At 44.7% G+C, this 17,811-nt stretch overlaps 1 protein-coding gene across 3 annotated transcripts in view; it reads right to left on the bottom strand.

Moving 5' to 3' along the window:
* Positions 1 to 17,811, bottom strand: part of PDE1C (phosphodiesterase 1C) — a 566,144-nt gene that overhangs the window by 525,227 nt on the left and 23,106 nt on the right. Inside the window, exon 1 of one of the 3 annotated variants that reach the window (XM_055590471.1) lies at positions 16,005 to 16,511. The exons of 1 other annotated variant lie outside the window; for it this stretch is intronic. In XM_055590471.1, coding sequence (XP_055446446.1) covers positions 16,005 to 16,089 — 85 coding nt within the window. In that variant the 5' untranslated portion in view covers positions 16,090 to 16,511. Of the gene's footprint in view, positions 1 to 16,004; positions 16,512 to 17,811 lie in introns of those variants that run through there. One more of the 3 variants, XM_055590468.1, reaches the window with a different exon arrangement.

Below are 17,811 nucleotides of genomic sequence, written 5' to 3'. Positions count from 1 at the left end.
CTTTCAACTCAACAACTTTACTCCTTAGAATTTATCCTAAGGCAAAAATGCTTTATAAAGATGTAAAAATGAGTGGTAGTCACTGAGTGAGCAAGAAAGCAGAAAGAACTTAAATGTCAAACAATAGAGGTCAGCTAAATAAATCATGGGATCTTAAAAAACTCGGCTGATGAAGACTATTGATATGAAATGACATTAATTATACATTGTCAGGTAAGAGGGAAAAAGTAAACAACAATACAATAATGGACCCATATTTGAAAAAACAATAATGAATTGTTCATATGGGTTAAAACTATAGTAGAAAAACAAAAATTTCTCAAAATGTTAACAGTAATTCTCATGCATGTTGATATTACAGGAGGATTTTGTGTTTTCTTTGCCAATCTTTATTTTATAAATTTTTCCACAATCAACATGTACAACTTACATAAAAATTGTTGTAGTAACAACATGCTGAAAATCGTTAAGCATTTTTCTCCTTTCCAAGAACATTAATATACTAGTTCTTTTTCTCCTTATCATGGAAGAAAGCACCATGGATTCCCATTAATGGAAAAAGATGTGGCTTGCCAGCACCCTGAGGGACACTTTCAGTGGGATGATTACAGCTGCTATGACAACAAGGGGAGGATGTGATGTCACATAATGATCCCGTGACTGCAACATCCTTGTCCCAATGCAGCGCTCTCACTGCCAGCTGGAAATCCAGCAGAGACCTCATTAAGAGCATCTGTTCAGTAATTACTACAAGTTTCCCCTCATCATGCATCCAACTCTGAAGACAGCCCTACCACAGAACTCCCAACTCCAGATTCACAGACAGGCTACTCTCCCCCTTCTGTAGAGCTCAGACTGTCAGCCACCAGAGATCCTGGGTCGAGCGTTGGCACAGTCAGTAAAGGCGACTTCGATGAACAGGGACCAGGAGGGAAGAAGCAGTCAGAGAACTTTTCATTGAAGCAGACATAAAGTCTCAAGGTTTAACTAAGGGACCTTACTCTGCATCTCCCTAGAATATTTAAATATTGTCATTACCATTAGAAAAACCTGTATCTCTAACCCACAGAAAGGAAGAGCAAATAGCAGTGATTACACAGCAAGCCAGATAATCAAGTGTGATATGAAAATGTGTAATGAATTCTTCCACAATAAATATGAAATCCCAAGACCCTGTTCACACAGTGCCTTGCACAGAGTAGCAGCAAGCTGCTATAATGGAAAGAGCTAGACAGACTGGGTTTCAAGTCCCAGCCCTATTACTTAATCTCTCAAGCCTCAGTTTCTTCATCTGTAAACTGAGAATGCATGCTCAATCACTACAGTCGTTTCCAACTCTGTGACCCTATGCGACCCTATAGCCCACCAGGCTTCTCTGTCCATGCGATTCTCCAGGCAAGAATACTGGAATGGCTTGCCCTGCCCTCCTCCAGAGGATCTTCCTGACCCAGGGATCAAACTCACGTCTCCTACGACTCCTACATTGTTGACAGATTCTTTACCGTTGAGCCACCAGGAAAGCCCAAACTGAGAATAATAATTAGTAAGAGTTGTTGAAATATATGATGACCTAAATGGGAAGGAAATCCAAAAAAGGCAGGATATACATATACAAATGGCTGATTCACTTTGCTGTACAGTAGAAACTAACATAATGTAAAGCAGCCACATTCCAATAAAAATTAATTTAAAAAATAAAAACAAAATCTTTTCTTGGATTTTGGGGGGGGGGAGGAAGATTAAATATAAAGCTCTGAGCCTAGTGTGTGGTACTGAAAAAAAAAGTTAGTTCCCCTAAAAAAAAATGTTCACAGAAAACTAAATGGATAGATCAATGAAGTAATTGGTCTTGACTGAACCAATGTCAAAGTCTCCTCAAGGGCCTCTCTCTCTGGCCAGTCCTACTGCTAAACCACTCACTGTGTGCACGCATGCTCAGTCGCTAATTACAAGCACATATTATATTGTTCTTACACATGCATTTTTGCCTACAGTTTTCCCAAGAATTCTCCCCTGCTCATCCCATCCTGAACTTCAGCCAGTTCAGTGATTCCCAAACAAAGCCACACATCAGAGTTACTTAGACAGCTTTCTGAAAACACACATTCCCAGGCCCCACTCCATTACTGTAGAATCAGAATCTCCAAAGCATGGGGCCCAGAAATCTTTGACAAGCTCCTCATTTGGTTTACATGCAGCCAGCCCTGCCCCTGTAACACCTGAAAACCAGGTAGCTAATTCCTACTTCCATAAAGCTTGGTATAAGGACTCTGCTACATTGCTGGTGGGATTGTAAAATGGTGCAACTGGAAAACAGTTTGGCAGTTCCTCAAAAGTTAAATATTAACTTATCATACAACCCAGAAATTCCACTCGTAGAAATCTACCCAAGAAAACGATGACAGGGGGCTTCCCTGGTGGCTCCGTGGTAAAGAATCCACCTGCTAATGCAGGAGACATGGATTTGATCCTTAATCCAGGAAGATGCCTCATACCGCAGAGCAACTAAGCCCATGCACCACAACTATTGAGCCCATGCTCTAGAGCCTGGGAGCCGAAGCTACTGAAGTTGGCATGCTCTAGAGCCTGTGCTTCACAAGAGAAGCCACCGCAATGAGAACCCCATGCGCCACCTCCAGAGAGTAGCCCCCTGCTCTCTGCAACCAGAGAGCCTGCGCAGCAACAAAGACCCAGAGCAGCCAAAAATAAATTACGTTTTTTAAGTAATAACATTTATAAAAAATAAAATGTCCCAAATGGACTGGCACACTTAAAAAAAGAAGAACACTCTACACTTCCAACGCAGGGGATGTGGGTCCAATCCCTTGTCAGGGAACTAAGATCCCACTGCAGACAAAAGATTTTAATTTTTTAATTCTTAAAAAATAAAACTGAATGAATCAAAGGGAAAGGGAGGAAAAGGAGGACAAGATAAGACAGGCACCTAGCCAATGTTTGTAAGAGAGTTAAGGAAGGAAGGAGTGGCTTTCTTTTGAAATACACTCTAAGGAACATTCTAATCCTAAAACCTTCAGATCCAGTTGCCTCCCCCATTCAAGGTCATAAACCCTCTCATTTGGGAGGCTAAGAGGAGATGCTGGATGTCCCACAAGTGCTTTGAATTTTTACCAAAGGCCTGTCCCCGTATAAAAAGGCCCTTCCTCTGACATCTCCCATGTCTGGCTGCCTCACACACAACCACGTTAGCTTCAGATTCCCAGGGCAAGTGTCTGTTTCCTCAGACTTTTGGACTCATGGGAGAAGGCGAGGGTGGGATGATTTGAGAGAATAGCATTGAAACAAGTACATTACGATATGTAAAATAGATGGCCAGTTCGAAGCCAGTGCTCTGGGACAAGCCAGAGGGATGGGGTGGGGAGGGAGGAGGGAGAGGGGTTCAGGATGTGGGGGGACACATGTATACCTGTGGCATGCATTCATACTGATGTATGGCAAAAACCAACACAATATTATAAAGTAATTATCTTCCAATTAAAATAAATTACTTTTTTTTAACTGTTTCATCATCAAAAAATGGGAAATTAAATGAGCTAGTGCCTTCAAAGCCCTTAGAACAGTGTCTGGCAAATAGCAAATGTTCAATTACACACAGAGAGAGAATAAGTGTATGTGGGTGTGTATGTTTATATATAAAATATGTTTGTGTATAACTGGTGAGGCAGCATTGCCCAAACAGGCCATGTTGTGAGATGCTCCAATAAGATTCACCTGGCTTGTGTCCAGACTGTATCCAGATTGGAGAAGTCAACACAGGGCCAAAGAGGGCCTAGGCACTAAGAGAGGGAAAGCACTGAGTAATTTTAAATGTTCATGCACACCAATAAGTTTTAAAATGCAGATAAGTCAACATGGATGATCCCATTTAGATTAAAAAAAAAACTGCTATAGAATACCATGCAAATTTAAGATAAAGAAAATATGGAAGCAGATTCACCTAAATATTAACAGAGGTCATCTCTGAATAATGAGTTTTTCTTTCCTGAGTTCCCAAAATGAATACGGATCATTTTTATGGGCAAATGAAATTAATTATTCTATCTTCATTTTGTTAAAAAAAAAATGAATTAAGTAACTAGGAAAATGAAGAAAACCTTCAGCCCCTAAGGACAATCTGCCTCTCTGACAGCCTGGAAGTTTGTCTGGTTTGATCCAAAGTCAGAAGGACTACTCGGAAGGGTATAGGAAGGCTCAGAAACAGAGGAGGAATGGCATATATATGGCAGTGGCCCGCTATGACACAACAGTAGCCCCAGTCAACAAACACTCACACACTGATTTGCCCCAGAATAAACAGCCTGTGCTTTTGTGAACACAAATCTGATCGTGTCACTTCTGCTTAAAACTATTAGTTGCCTTCCACTGCTCTTGGGAAAAAGATCCAACGCTTCAGGTGGCTCACAAGAACCTCTGCCCACCTCTCAGGCCTCTTCTTAACCCCTATTTTTCCTCTACTCCATCTGCATGCTTCCCCACCTCCTTCTTCCACCCGCCTCATCAGGGGAGTCCATCCCCAGACTAGGCTCTACCCCAACACCCCAGACTAGGCTCCATGCCATTTTCAGGCACATGCACAGCACCCAGGCCATTCCATCAAAGCACAGCTATACCACTAACATCTGTGGGCTCCGTTGGGCCCACAGTTTGACTCACATTATATCCCTAATGCCTTACACAATAGCTGGCATGTGGAGGGCACCTAATAAAGGCCAACCTTTGAGTGATTACCATTCATGGGCAGGCAGGGACACGGTAAGCCCAGGGAAAAGCAAAGACCAACCACAAAAGGCCTGTGAGCCTTACTAGGGAATGTAGGTTTCATCCTGCAAGCAATGGGAGCTACCAGACAGTTTTAAACTGGACGGCAGCAGGATTAGCTGCGTGTTCCAACTGCTAGACTCTAGCTACCATGTTGAGAGGAGTTTAGAATGGAGACAAACTGGGGAGATAGGGCAACTACTTGGAAACACTGCAATAGATTAAGTGAGAGAAGAGAAGGGTCTGATCTAAGGTAGAGGAGATGAAGGGAAAAATATGAATTGGAAAGAGTCTGGAGAAGGAAATCTACAGGACCTGATAACTAATTAGCTGTGGGGACACAGGAAAAGAAAGCTAAGATCGTTCCCAGATTTCCACTTCAGATGCCAGAGCTTTCCAAAATGCAGAAATTGGATTTGGGTCATTGTTCTAACTTTGACTTCTTGAAGCCCCAGCTTGTCCACCTGTAAAAAGAAGCTGTTCATAGTTTCCCTGCAGGGTTACTGGTAGACTCAAATGAGCTGATGTTTGGGAAAGTGCTTCACAGATTGTAAAACATTATTATTATTATTATTATCATAATCATCATCATCATCATTAGGGCAACCGATTACAAAACAACTGCATAATCACCCCCAGAAAACAGCCTTCTTGGAATAGTCACCAAGACCAGGCTTACGGTCTTACACAACTGGCCTGATTTCTGTATCTTTTAACCTGTATTCCCTGTCTTAAACAGTTAGCCTCATGAATGACCTGATGAGGAAAGAAGAAAAGGCATCTTGTTGAAAAGCTGAGTTCCCCGGGGCCCAGAAGACAGCTGGGATCTGGTCCCAGTCAGAGTCCTGCTGGTTCCCTCTTTAAGAGATGCTGGATTCCCCTTCAATACTTACTGACTTTACAAATTCCAAAAATCTAAAGGAACTTCCAATGGTTAAAGAAAATGAGTCACTAAACACAATGAGCCTTTCTTGGAAATTGTAAGCTAATGACTTTAAAATAGAAATCCATCCACTTTCCCACTCGCTGCCTAAATCCCATGTGTTCATTTGGGATACTTGGGCCCAGGAGTCAGAGTAAATCAAAACCAGCTCCCTCTGGGGACCTTTCAGAGAGATAAAGTTTCCAAAGGGCTGGAGGGTTCTCATGCCTTGTATCACAGTGAACATCTAACCCAGTCAAAATGCCTTCAGGTATGGCATGAGCCAAGGAAGGAGAATAGAGAAGGGAAAGGAATTAAGGTTTATAAGAACCTGGAATGGTCTCATTAATGGGCCAGCAATTTACAAACAGCATAATCAAATATAGATACTATTATTCCTGCTTTACAAGATTGAGAAAGGTGAACAGTGTGGCCAAATATCTCTTCCCTGGTGAACATCAGAGTTCAGCAATTCAACTTCTGGTTTGTGCAGAAATAAAGAAGGAATATTCTTTCCACCTTATACAACATAATAATTATTTGAGATGACCTCCAATAGTCAAGATATCTGATGAATAAAATATGTAATTCAGCAAATCCAGCATAGCATTTCAATACCCCCCAAAAAAAATTAAAAAAAAAAAACAGGAAAGACACTGAACCTGAGCTCTAAAGACCGGCATTGAAATCCTCACCAGTAACTGCTCTACCTATAACCTTATTTATAAAAGCTGAATCAGAGAAACTTAAAGGCCCCTTCTTAAAGGCTAGACAAATGCCTGTGGTTAGTAGTGATGCAAGTCCAGCAGAGCTGATCCTTCTCTTTCTTCTCCAAGCCCCAGGAATCACACCTGACCCACTCTACACCGTTATCAAGAAGAGAAAAAGCACCGTTGTCTGGAGAATCAGAGAGAAAAGTCAGGAACCAGCTAATCAATTAAAATTATTTCTTTTCTGAGAAGCAAGCATTGGCAGCAGTGTCTGTGGACTAATACTCATGGATGGAGTCTTGAGTAGTTTGGACCTTTGTCCACAAGACAAGTAAAAACCAACTTCCAGCAGCTCTGCTTCCAAGTCCCCCCACAGGGACCCTGGGGGAAGGCCTGGTTCTCAGGCCAAGCCCCCGCCACACTCTGGAGCCTGCCCGCCAACAGCACAGGAAGTGCCAGCCACTTTCCCCAGAGCAGCTGGCACCAATTACCCAAACCCAGCTGGAAACACTCAGCTGGGATGAGGCGGGCGCTCCAGATGCCCGGCCTGATCGGAAATCCTACACTCAAACAAAGGCAGCCTTGCAGCCGCGCCAGCACACAACACAGTGGCTGGTCAGGGGCTGGGGGAGGCAGCCAGAGGGCAGGCTGGGGACCTCCAGCCAGGGAAGCAGCTGTGGGTCTGGGAGACTTGCCTGTTCCCTGATTTCAGAGCCTCTCCATTATCACAACCAACAGCTACCAATTACTGGGCATCCAGAGCGTGCTGAGTTCATCTGGTCCTCATTCTACTGAACTCCCCCAATAACACAACAAAGAAGGAACTGCTATCCGCATTTACACATGAGGGACCCGAGGCTCACAAAGATGAATGATCTTTCCCACCATTACAGAGACAGGAAGTACCAGGACTGGGTCAAGAGCCCAGGTCTTCTGCATTACTTTCCTTTCTGCAAGACATCCTGGCCTAGGAAAGTAAACTACATAAAAACGGCCTGCAAAGCCATCACAGGTCACACATTGAGTCCTAAAAGACGGTCAGCTGGTTAAGAAGATGGGAACATCTGTAGGTCCACCATGGATTTGAGAACACCTGTATAGTACTGGGACTCCAACACCCAAGAACACACAAAAGTCAATGCCTCTTGGCAGGAAATGGCAATGTTGAACTACAGAAAGCAGAAGATCAAGGCCATCCTTATGGCTCTTCAAGGAACAGCATAAATAGGTGTTGATCAAGAAGGTCTCAGAGATAGTTATTACTATCCTCATGTTAATTATATATTATGGAAATGTATTATTATTACTATATGTAGTAGTACAGGCTTCCCCAGTAGCTCAGTGGTAAAGAATCCACCTGCAATGCAGGAGATACAGAAGACATGGGCTCAATCCCTGGGTCGGGAAGATCCCCTGGAAGAAGGCATGGCAACCCACTCCAGTATGCTTGTCAGGAAAATCCCACGGACAGAGGAGTCTGGTGGGCTACAGTCCATAGGGTCACAAAGACTCAGACACAACTGAAGCGACTGAGCAGCAGCAGAGCAGTATATAGTAATGAATATTATAATAATAATATGGAAATAACATCATAACAAACATTTATATAGAATTTACTATGTACCAGGTGTTGTTCAGAGTGCTTAATGTACATTAACCCATTTAATCTTGCAACACCCTAGGAGACGAGTAACATAACTATGTCCATTTACAGAATGGCTAAGTAACTTGTCCAAGATCACAACAATCACATAGCTAATAAACTGTGAAGCCAAAATTCAAACCAAGGTAGTCAAGCTCCATAATCCATACTCTTAACCTCTACACACACTGCCTCTCAACTACAACAAACATTTATTAAGCAGGATCCATGCTAGGTCCTTCCACTACAATTATCTATTGTTCATTACAAACAAAGGTAGTAACATGAATCGAAGCCACAAAGGTTTCATATCACAAAAGAAAGGAGCTAACTTTGCAGGCAAGCAGCAACACTTGGAAATCTCCATGCACATCCCCATTTCTCACTGGAATTTGACATCACAGAGGTGAAAAGTCTGGAAGGTCCAAGCAGCTACACATTGACTTACCCTTGGTGAGAGCTCAGTAGTTATCAGACTTCACTTGTGAGTACAGTGAATTATCATACAAAGTTGGATACACAAAATCTAGTCTACTTACTTCAATAATAATTTCAACTCTTTGGTAGGTTTGCACTCTACTTGCCTCTGTGATGCTCTGAACTCTACAAATTTCTTTCACTAGAAGTCTGAAAGCGCCTCACTTAGCCATACCCCTGCACTTTCCAGCTTTGGGAGAGCTACAATGGCCTTCAGGACTGAAAGCTCACCACCTTTCTGCAGTGGCAGGAACCACGGAGAATTTTGTACCCAACCAGTTAACTTACAGATGGAGAAACTACCTCCCATGTTAAGTGACTTGCCCAGGATTAAAGAGCAAGTTAGGAAGAACCTAACCAGAACTTTCAGTTCTGAGTCTGGTATGTGTTTCCCACTAACACTGTGCATGTTTTCCCCTGTGGTTCCCCTGGCCCTTCTACAGTGCTTAACTCAGTGCTATATTCAGCAAATGTTTATTATCTCTCAATAAAAATAGTGCTATAGACTGTGTCCCCTCAAAATTCATATGTTATAACCTAACCCCCACTGTAATGGTATTAGGTGGTGGGGCCTTTGGCAGGTAATTTGGTCATGAGGGTGGAGCCTCATAAATTGGATTAGTGCCCTTATAAAAGAGACCCCAGAGAGCTCCCTCACCCCTTGTGCCATGTGAGGACACAGTAAGAAGACAGCCCCCTATGAACCAGGAAGCAGGTCCTCACCAGACACCAAATATGCTGGTGTCTTCTCAGCCTCCAGAGCTGAGAGAAATACATTTCTGTTAAGCCATCCAACCTATGGTATTCTGTTCTGGTATCCAGAATAAGATAATGCCTAGGAGCTCTGCTTGCATAATCTCATTTAATTGCCCAGTTCAGCAAGGCAGATACTATTTATTATGTCCATTTCACAGTTGAGGACACAACTTTAGCCATTTGATGCCACCTCTCCAAGATCATAACAAAAACATGAGGTTCAGAATCTGAAACCCCAGTGTCTAACTCCAGAGGTTGTTATGTTCTGAACTCTATTAGGTCCCATTTTACCATCCTGGTCCCCGTTTCCTTTTCCAATTCCTAAGTCAAGTTCAGAAGCTCATTCCTGCAGTGATGTTCCTCCACCCACTACCCTCAACGTCCCCATGGCCCAGGTGGACTGTGCCCATTGCTCTGCTAAGTCCATGGAGGCTTGGTAGACATGCCTGGGGCACTGGGTGGCCCCAGGAGGTACACCAGTCCATGGGAGGGCAGGAGGTGCCCAGTACCCACTCTGTTCTTGTTCCGATCTGGCATCAGGGGCCAAGATGTGGGCCTCCTGGTGGCCATTCCCAGGCCAGCACACAGCAGTACTGACTCACCCCTAAGTCTGCCCCAGACACACTTACTAACCCTCAGGATCACACCACTAACCCTCACCCACTCGCAGCCAGAGCCAGTTCCAGTCACAGTATAACCTCTAGGGGAGGAAGGGTTGCTGAGCAAGCACACAGTGTGACAGCAGGCACTATGCGTGGAACTTCACTCCCCTGGCCGGGTCCACCCAGGAGGAAGGTTCACCCCAGCCCCGTTTACTCTGAGAAGGAAACTGAGGCTCAGTGAAGCTAACTGACTTGCTTGTCCGGCACAGGAAGTCTTCGTGTGACTCCAACGCCCAGGGTTTCCTGCTACAAACACCCCTTCTCAGACAACACACATCCCTAACACCATGCGCTCCAGTTGCTGGCTGCCAGTAAGACCCCACGGTGAGAGCCTCGTTTCTCACACTTTCTTTGTTGAAGTGCAAGCACCGTGCAGAGGGACACACAAGCTCTAATCAGTATTGTCTTCCCTCCTAACAAGAAGCTGTTTAATGACACTGCAGGGTTAACAGACAACTTCTTCACATGTAACTTCACTTGATCCTCACCACAGCCCGGTAACTAAGGATCACACTCTGCATCTTACACCTGAAGGACTGTGGCTCAGATGCAGAAGGGGAATCAGGGGCGGAGGTGAGAGTCAGAGCAGAAACTGCAGTCCCAGTGTGCATGAGCCCTCAGTCCAAATGCCCCCTTCACCTGGCTGTGTTTGAATCTTTCCAAGGGACGTGAGGAGGAGGAGGAGAGAATTAGGGCAACAGGTGCTGGGAGGCAGTGGCAGGACAGTTTGCCTTGGATACTAATTCAGTTCCTTGCAACCCACCAGCACCCCCAACAAGCCAGACAAACTAACAGGCAGATGAGACACAGAACACTGAGACCAGTCTGCGACCCTGTGCACCAAGGCCAGGAGCCTCTATGCCCGGGCTGGAAAGGGGCCATACCCCCAGTTCATGCAGCCCAATATCCCAGCCTCGGCCACCCACAGAGCCCCGCGCACCCAGAACCCCTGTGAAAGACATACCCGCCAGCAGACCTCCCCACTTAGTGGGGGTTCCCAGCAAACAGCAGTCCCACGTGGGACAGGGAACCCTCACACCCTGCCCCTTGGGCCTCTGAATGCTGTCTAGGGGCCCCTTGTTTTTCCTCCTCTGGGACAACCCCGCAGAGAGAAACACAGGGGCAAGGGAGCCCGAGGCAGTTGCTATAGGCAACGCATCCCTCTGTTAGCAACACCTTACAGGCCTAGAATTTTCCACAACACCACCAGGTTCATTTGTGGAGGAAGCAGCTTCTTGTCCACACACCCCATCAACTTCACATCCTCCTGGCCCATAGCTTCACCCACTTCCTTCTGACACAGTAGAGGTCATCACGTTGAGGAGAAGAGAAAATGAGGGCCCCCCCAAGACCCATTTTCTCATCCAGAAACTGAGAGGTGAGGAGCACCAAGAGGGATCAAGAGAGTCCCCCTCAGGTAGTTACAAGAAAAAAGTGCTTTTGCTTTCTGCAGACATACTTCACCTTGGAAGGAAAAGTGTGTGTTTTGGGCAGCCTCATGGAGAAAGTAAGAATCTGTAAATCCACTTAATACAAACCCAAACAGATATCCAAACCCCAGGAGACAAAGAAAGTCCTTCTGGAAAATAGTAATAGAGCAACTCTTCCCATAACTGTTCATTTCATATTCAAATACTAGTTCATAAACAGGTCAAATTACACTTGAACTTCTACACATGGGCTTCAATTAATGTTAATTGTTATAATTATTGGCTACAATCGTAACTGGGGTTTCTCAGGTGGCTCAGTGGTAAAGAATCCGCCTGCCAATGCAGGAGATGCAGTTAGATTCCTGGGTCAGGAAGATGCCCTGAAGAAAGAAATGGCAACCCACTGCAGTATTCTTACCTGGGAAATCCCATGGACAGAAGAGCCTGGCAGGCTACAGTCCATGGGGTCGCAAAGAGTCGGACACAACTTAGTGACTAAACAACAACAATCCTAACTACAATGGTTTCCTAGGAATGCGACCCTCAAATCACCAAGGCTCTACGACAGTCAGTGCTTTCTGGATGTGGCACGTGTTCAAGCTCATGGTCTTGTTTTCAAGATCTCTTGACCACAGGGATCTAACCCAAGTCTCCTGCATCTCCAGCACTGCAGGCAGAATCTTTACCAATCTGAGCCACCACAGAAGCCCCTCTTAACCCAGAAATTTCCACTTAACAGAGAGAAGTTCTGTCAGGAGCCCTCCAAGGAAACTTCATTCTTGACCTTGCCATGGTGGGGGCTCACACACCCCTCTTCTGCAGAATCCCAAGACCCCTGTTGGCCTCATAAGCCAGGGGTAACAATCTCCTGAATCTGAGAGAAAATCTCTTGAATCGCCAGGACAGTAACATAAATTCCTTTAGTAAAGTTCTTTGACCTGGAAATTTTGCATAATTAACAGACTGGAAGAGAAGGTGATTGCTGATGACAGAATGTCGGACACCTGAGAAAAAAAGCGATCTGGGCTCTGGAACTTCTTCAGGATTCTTCCCTCACATAGTTAGAGGGGGACTGTCCACCTATTCCACCCTGCTGGAACCATAGGACAAGCCGGAGACCATGGGTGCGAGCTACAAGATATCTGTACATCCACAAACCAAGTCCTAAATGCCACATGCCGATGTTGTAGGAATATGAAGCCCCCTGCTTAGAAGAAAATGTCATGTAACATACAGGACAGGCAGCACTTGCAAATCACACACAGAGACACATATACATGGTGTGTATATAATGCATATTATTGGTACATATTAATTATCACATGATTAATATATAGTTATTACATAATATATTGTACAATTAATATATAGTAGCTATAATTATATATTATGTACATTTGATACATTGATTATATGTATAATTAACATGTATTATATACATTAAGAGTACAGCTGACTCTTGAACAACTAGGGTTAGTTGAAAATTTGTGTCATAACTAATCCTATATGTGATTCTTCCAAAGCCCCAATTCCACATCCTCAGATTCAACCAGCTGCAGATTGTATATACTGTAGTATTTACTATAGAAAAAAATTTTTTGTATAAGTGGACCTGCACAATTCAAACCCACATTGTTTAAGAGTCAACTGTGCTTGAAAATTAAAAATAAATGATGAAACTCCCCCAGAGGAAAAACAAATAGGCAAAGGACATAAAATGTAAAGAAGTGAAATAACATGTGGAAGTAAGATACTACCTTCCACCTCCCAAACAAAAAACTCTTTAAAAATTATCAGTACTCATGAGAGTGTGTGAACACCTGATACATGGCTGGTGGGAATGTGAGTTGGTATTTCCAGAGGGTATTTAAAAATATGCTTTAAAATCCCTAAAAATACACATAGTCTTAGACCACGCAATTGTACTTCTAGAAATTTATTCTCAAAAGTGTTAATGGATGTGCTCAAAAATTTAGTCTTTTTCCATTGTCTATTATGGTAAAAAGTAAAAGCAACCTAAATAGCCAAAAGTAAAAGTTTTTTAAATAAAAACAAATATAGAGTATGAAACAAAGCTACTATGATATTAAGTACCATTACCAAACATTATGATTGCTGTTAAAAAATTGTATATATAAAAAAGTACTGGAAGTATATACAACAAATATTAATAATGTTTAGCAGTGGGTGATAAAATTACAAGTGTGTTTTTTTACTTTCTGATTATCTGTATTTGCTACAATGTCTATATTGGCCTAAAACTTCTAATATGTATCTGGCAGCATTTAAAAGCTTTTATTTTGTAAAATGTTATGTATGAAGACATCATATCACCTCAAGAGTATGAATTCCTTGAATCCTAGGTTCTAGGTCTGATTTACTTTCATCAACTCCCCATGATATTAGCTTAGGGTATTGAATAATTACAATTACCATTTATTGAATGTTTGCCATGTGGCAGGCATTCTATTAAATTGTGTTTTTTAATACCATAAAATTCAATAAAAATTTGTTGAAGGAGGGAGGGAAGGAGGAGGGCAGATGGAAAGGAGTGAATGAATAAATGCCCAAAGATGTGAAACAAGCTGGCAGCTCTCTCACCAGGAAGTGACCTGCTCACTTTTGAGGTCCCATCTGACCAGCAGACCACACCAATGTGCTAGACCATTTCCTCTACAGAGAATGGGAGCAGAAAGGGAGTAGGTGTTAGGCAGGGTACAGCCACACTATAAACTTGAGTTTTAGAAGCCACAGTTTTTGAAAGATTTCACAGGGAACTTCCAGGTAAAACTTAAAAATCATTTTTGGGAGCTTTCTAACAAGATTCACAAAAACTAGTATTAACACAGCCTTTTGATTAATCACTTTGGACCCTGGCAACCTTTAATTCATTCCTACAAAATCTCCCAAGCACTCACCATTAGAGGGTGAAAAATAAAATTAGGCATAATCTCATTCTTAAGGAACCTGCAGTGCAAGAGGACAAGGAATAGTTGCTGAAATACTGGTTCAAGGCTAGATGTGAGCCCTCACACAGGACTAGGAGGCCAAGATGAATGCAGAAGGAGGAGCTCTTTCTCATGGGGAAGAAAAGCAGAGGAGGAGGTAAGTGAGAGTTGGAATAGACAAGATTTGTCAATGCAGAGTTGGGGAAATGGCATTCCTGACTGAGGGGACAGCCTGAGCAAAGGCTCTGAGGGGTGGGATGGGGGCCAGGGCAAGCCATCATGAGTGTGTGGAAGAAACAGATCTGCCATGACAACTGAGGCAAGAAGGGCAAGTTCAAGCCAGAATGGAGAAACTTGAGAAGCAGGTAAAGGCATTCAGACTGAATTCTGGTAGTAATGTGTCCAGCCCATGCCCCCCAAATCTTGGGCCACTCCATTAGAAGAAGCAAAGTGGCCCAGATCCCCTCCAATAGCCTTTTCTTGCCCCTGACAAATTTCTGCTACACTTCCAAAAAGCACCTTAATATACCCCTCACTTTCAAAGGCTCCAAGGAGAAGCTCAGGTTTATAGCTACACTGCCCTGAGCACACACACAAGTAGAAAAGCTGAAGCAGCTCCTTGATACCTAGCTGTGCCCTGCTGCTCTCCAATCTCTGACATCCTGGAAAGGAAGCCTCCCTGGCTTAGCCCATCTCCTGGGAAAATGAGGAGATAATCCTTGGACCAGTTGATTCAAAACAGTACAGCATGGAACCGGTAATAAAAGCACCAAGAACTAATCTTAAATTCAGCTTCTGGAGAGTCAGCCCTCTGGTCCTGCTTCCTCTAAGGACCATGGAGACACCTCCAGGCCCCTCTTAGTGAAAGGTTTGGGAAGGGAGCCACTGGGAATCCAGAGGACATGAGACAGATGTTTCTCAAATGTTTTAGTAGCATAATACATCCCACCCACCCTGCCTTCTTCTGACTCTAAATGCGTCTCTTTTTCTGCCTTATTTTCCCTGTCTTCCTTCCTACCTCCTTCCTCCTTCTCTCTCTCTCTCTCCTTGTGTTCCTTTCTCTCATTTCAACTTTTGTGAAACCTACTTTTCAATCTCTTTCTCTGAATCTATCTCTATGTGTCTGTCTCTCAGAGTCAGCTCATCTCTGTTTCTATCATCTCTTTCTCCACATCTTTGACATTCTATCGGCCTCTCTGACTTCATATTTCTTAACTGGTGTCTAGGTGTGTATACTAATGTATCTGTGCGGATGTCTCTTGTCATTCGGTCTCTCCTATCTGTGCGTCTTTCTGTGTCTCTGTCTTACTGTCTGTCGTGCACGTCTTTGTGTCGCGCTCTCTCCCCGTACCTCTCCATCTCTCTGCCTCCATCCCTCCTCTCCCGGCTTGCGTTACTAAAATCGAAGCGAGTAAATGGAGCCGTTCAGAAAGGTGTGACCCTAAAAACCAGCTTAAGCGGGATGCCGGCTTAGAGCGGCGGGAGGGGCACCGCGGGGACAGCCCCGGTGACGGCCGAGCCACACACGCGACTTTCCGGCACTGTCGCCGCTCCCCGGGACTCCCGCTTGGCGAGCGCCTCGCGACCCAGCCCCACTCCGACCACCGACCTCCCTGGCTCGGAAGGAGCCTCGCCACCCGCCGGAAAGCCAGAAGTAGGGCAGAGGGCGGAAAGTTCTCACCGATGGTGAAGCTGTAGCCATCGATGCTGAAAGTGGCGCTCCGGCATTTTTTGAAGCCCTCTTTCCTGTTGCTGGCGTCCGTCATGGCTCAGCCGGCGGCGTCCCGAGGTCCCCAGCGGAGGGGCGCGCACCCCGGCGCCGGCGCCCCGCTTTCAGCCGCGTCCCCTACCCGGGCGCGCGGCGCGCTGTCCCCGCCGGTCCGCCGCTCGCTGAGAGCGGAGCGCGCCGGCTGCTGGCACCGCGAGCGCGAAGTCGACTAACGCACTAGGCGCACGGCGGAGCCAGCGAGCCTCGCAAATGCCCCATCTCCAGTGCCAGGTTCCAGCTACCACGAGAGGAGTGCGAACAAAGGGAGTCGACGCGCACCCGCGCGCGTGGATGCGGGCTGGTGGGTGGGTGGGTACCGAGGTCCCTGTCTTTGCCACCTTCTCCCTGGAAGCCAGCGCGCTCCAGGCACGTCTGTTTTCTTTCTCAGCTTCGCCTTCCCCTCTCTGGAGGCTGGTGGGGTTTGGGGACTCAAGGGAATGGCTAAGATTTGGCGTCGTGCTTCTTTTGGATGTTTTCTCTGGCAGGCAAGAGAGCTCCCAAAAAACACATCAACAGATGGAAAAGCAAACATCCAAGCCGGTCAGATGCTGCCAAAGTTTGCTCCAAACAAGGAAGTCGGGGAAATCGCCACGCCCACTTCCTCCCTGCAGCTGTCCCCTGAACTAGCCTGGGACCCCGATAAGATTACTTCTCGGCATTCCCGGGCCAGGAGACAATTATCAAAATAACCCATATTGGTGGCTAAGCGCTTTCATGCAGAGGTTCTAAGATGCGCAAGTTCTAGTCTATTCCAAACGAACTGTCCGAGCTCTTTCCAATTTGGTTTTGTCAAATAGACTTGGCAAAGTGTGTTGCCAAATTGAGATTTCTGGAACTTGTGGAGGTGGTAGAGATTTAACCACCCCTACGGCTAACCCCTCTTGTCACAGAAGAGGAAACTGAGGTGGACAGGAGCTGGAGTAAGGTCCTACAGCTAAAAAGTGGCCCTGTCTGGATAGAGGAGCTTCACTTTATAATAGCAAATCAATTACTGATCCTTCCAGTACCTGAAATGACTGAGCCAGGCAAGGTTTATATGAGGGACATCATTCCCTCCAATCAGCAAGCATTGCTAAGGATTTACAGTTGTAGCGTTCTTTGTCAGGGGCTGGGGAGCTCACATTAATGAGACCAGAGTTGAGTCTCTTGGCGGAGTCCACCCAGTGTAACACATGGAATGACAGTGTTATGCTCAGGTTATTAAAGAATTAGTTAAGTCAACCTCATTTGTTGTGATGGAATTTAACACAATTACCAAGCACTTGTCAATATTAATGAGTCAATCAGGTATATCCCTAGTTGTTTCTGAGTTTAGAGAACAGTGGTCATAAGTCTTCAGAATCGAACTAAAATTAGAACTCTTCTCTCAATATTCCACATGCAATTTTAGGGGAACCATAAACCTCTCAAGCCCCATGGAAATCAGATTAATATCTCAGGACCTGAATCTTCCTAAATTTACCATATATTTTGAGAGAAATGAGGGGTTTTTTAAATGTCAAATAGAGTTGGAACTTCAATTATAAATTCTCTATGGTAAGACCTAGAACCACATTGATAGTTTGCTGAGATCATTGGCAAGATTTATTGAGCCAAAAAGGCAATGCGTATCACAGAACTCATGTCACACAGAATGGCACATCCTCGCTTGGTAGTAGAGCATGTGTCAAACCCTGAAGCGCTCCTTGAGACTGGGACTGGTTACAGTGTGAAAGCATGA

The sequence above is a fragment of the Bubalus kerabau genome, chromosome 8, assembly GCF_029407905.1.
Source record: "Bubalus kerabau isolate K-KA32 ecotype Philippines breed swamp buffalo chromosome 8, PCC_UOA_SB_1v2, whole genome shotgun sequence".
Taxonomy (NCBI): Eukaryota; Metazoa; Chordata; class Mammalia; order Artiodactyla; family Bovidae; genus Bubalus; species Bubalus kerabau.
This window is presented reverse-complemented; position numbering and strand designations above follow the sequence as displayed.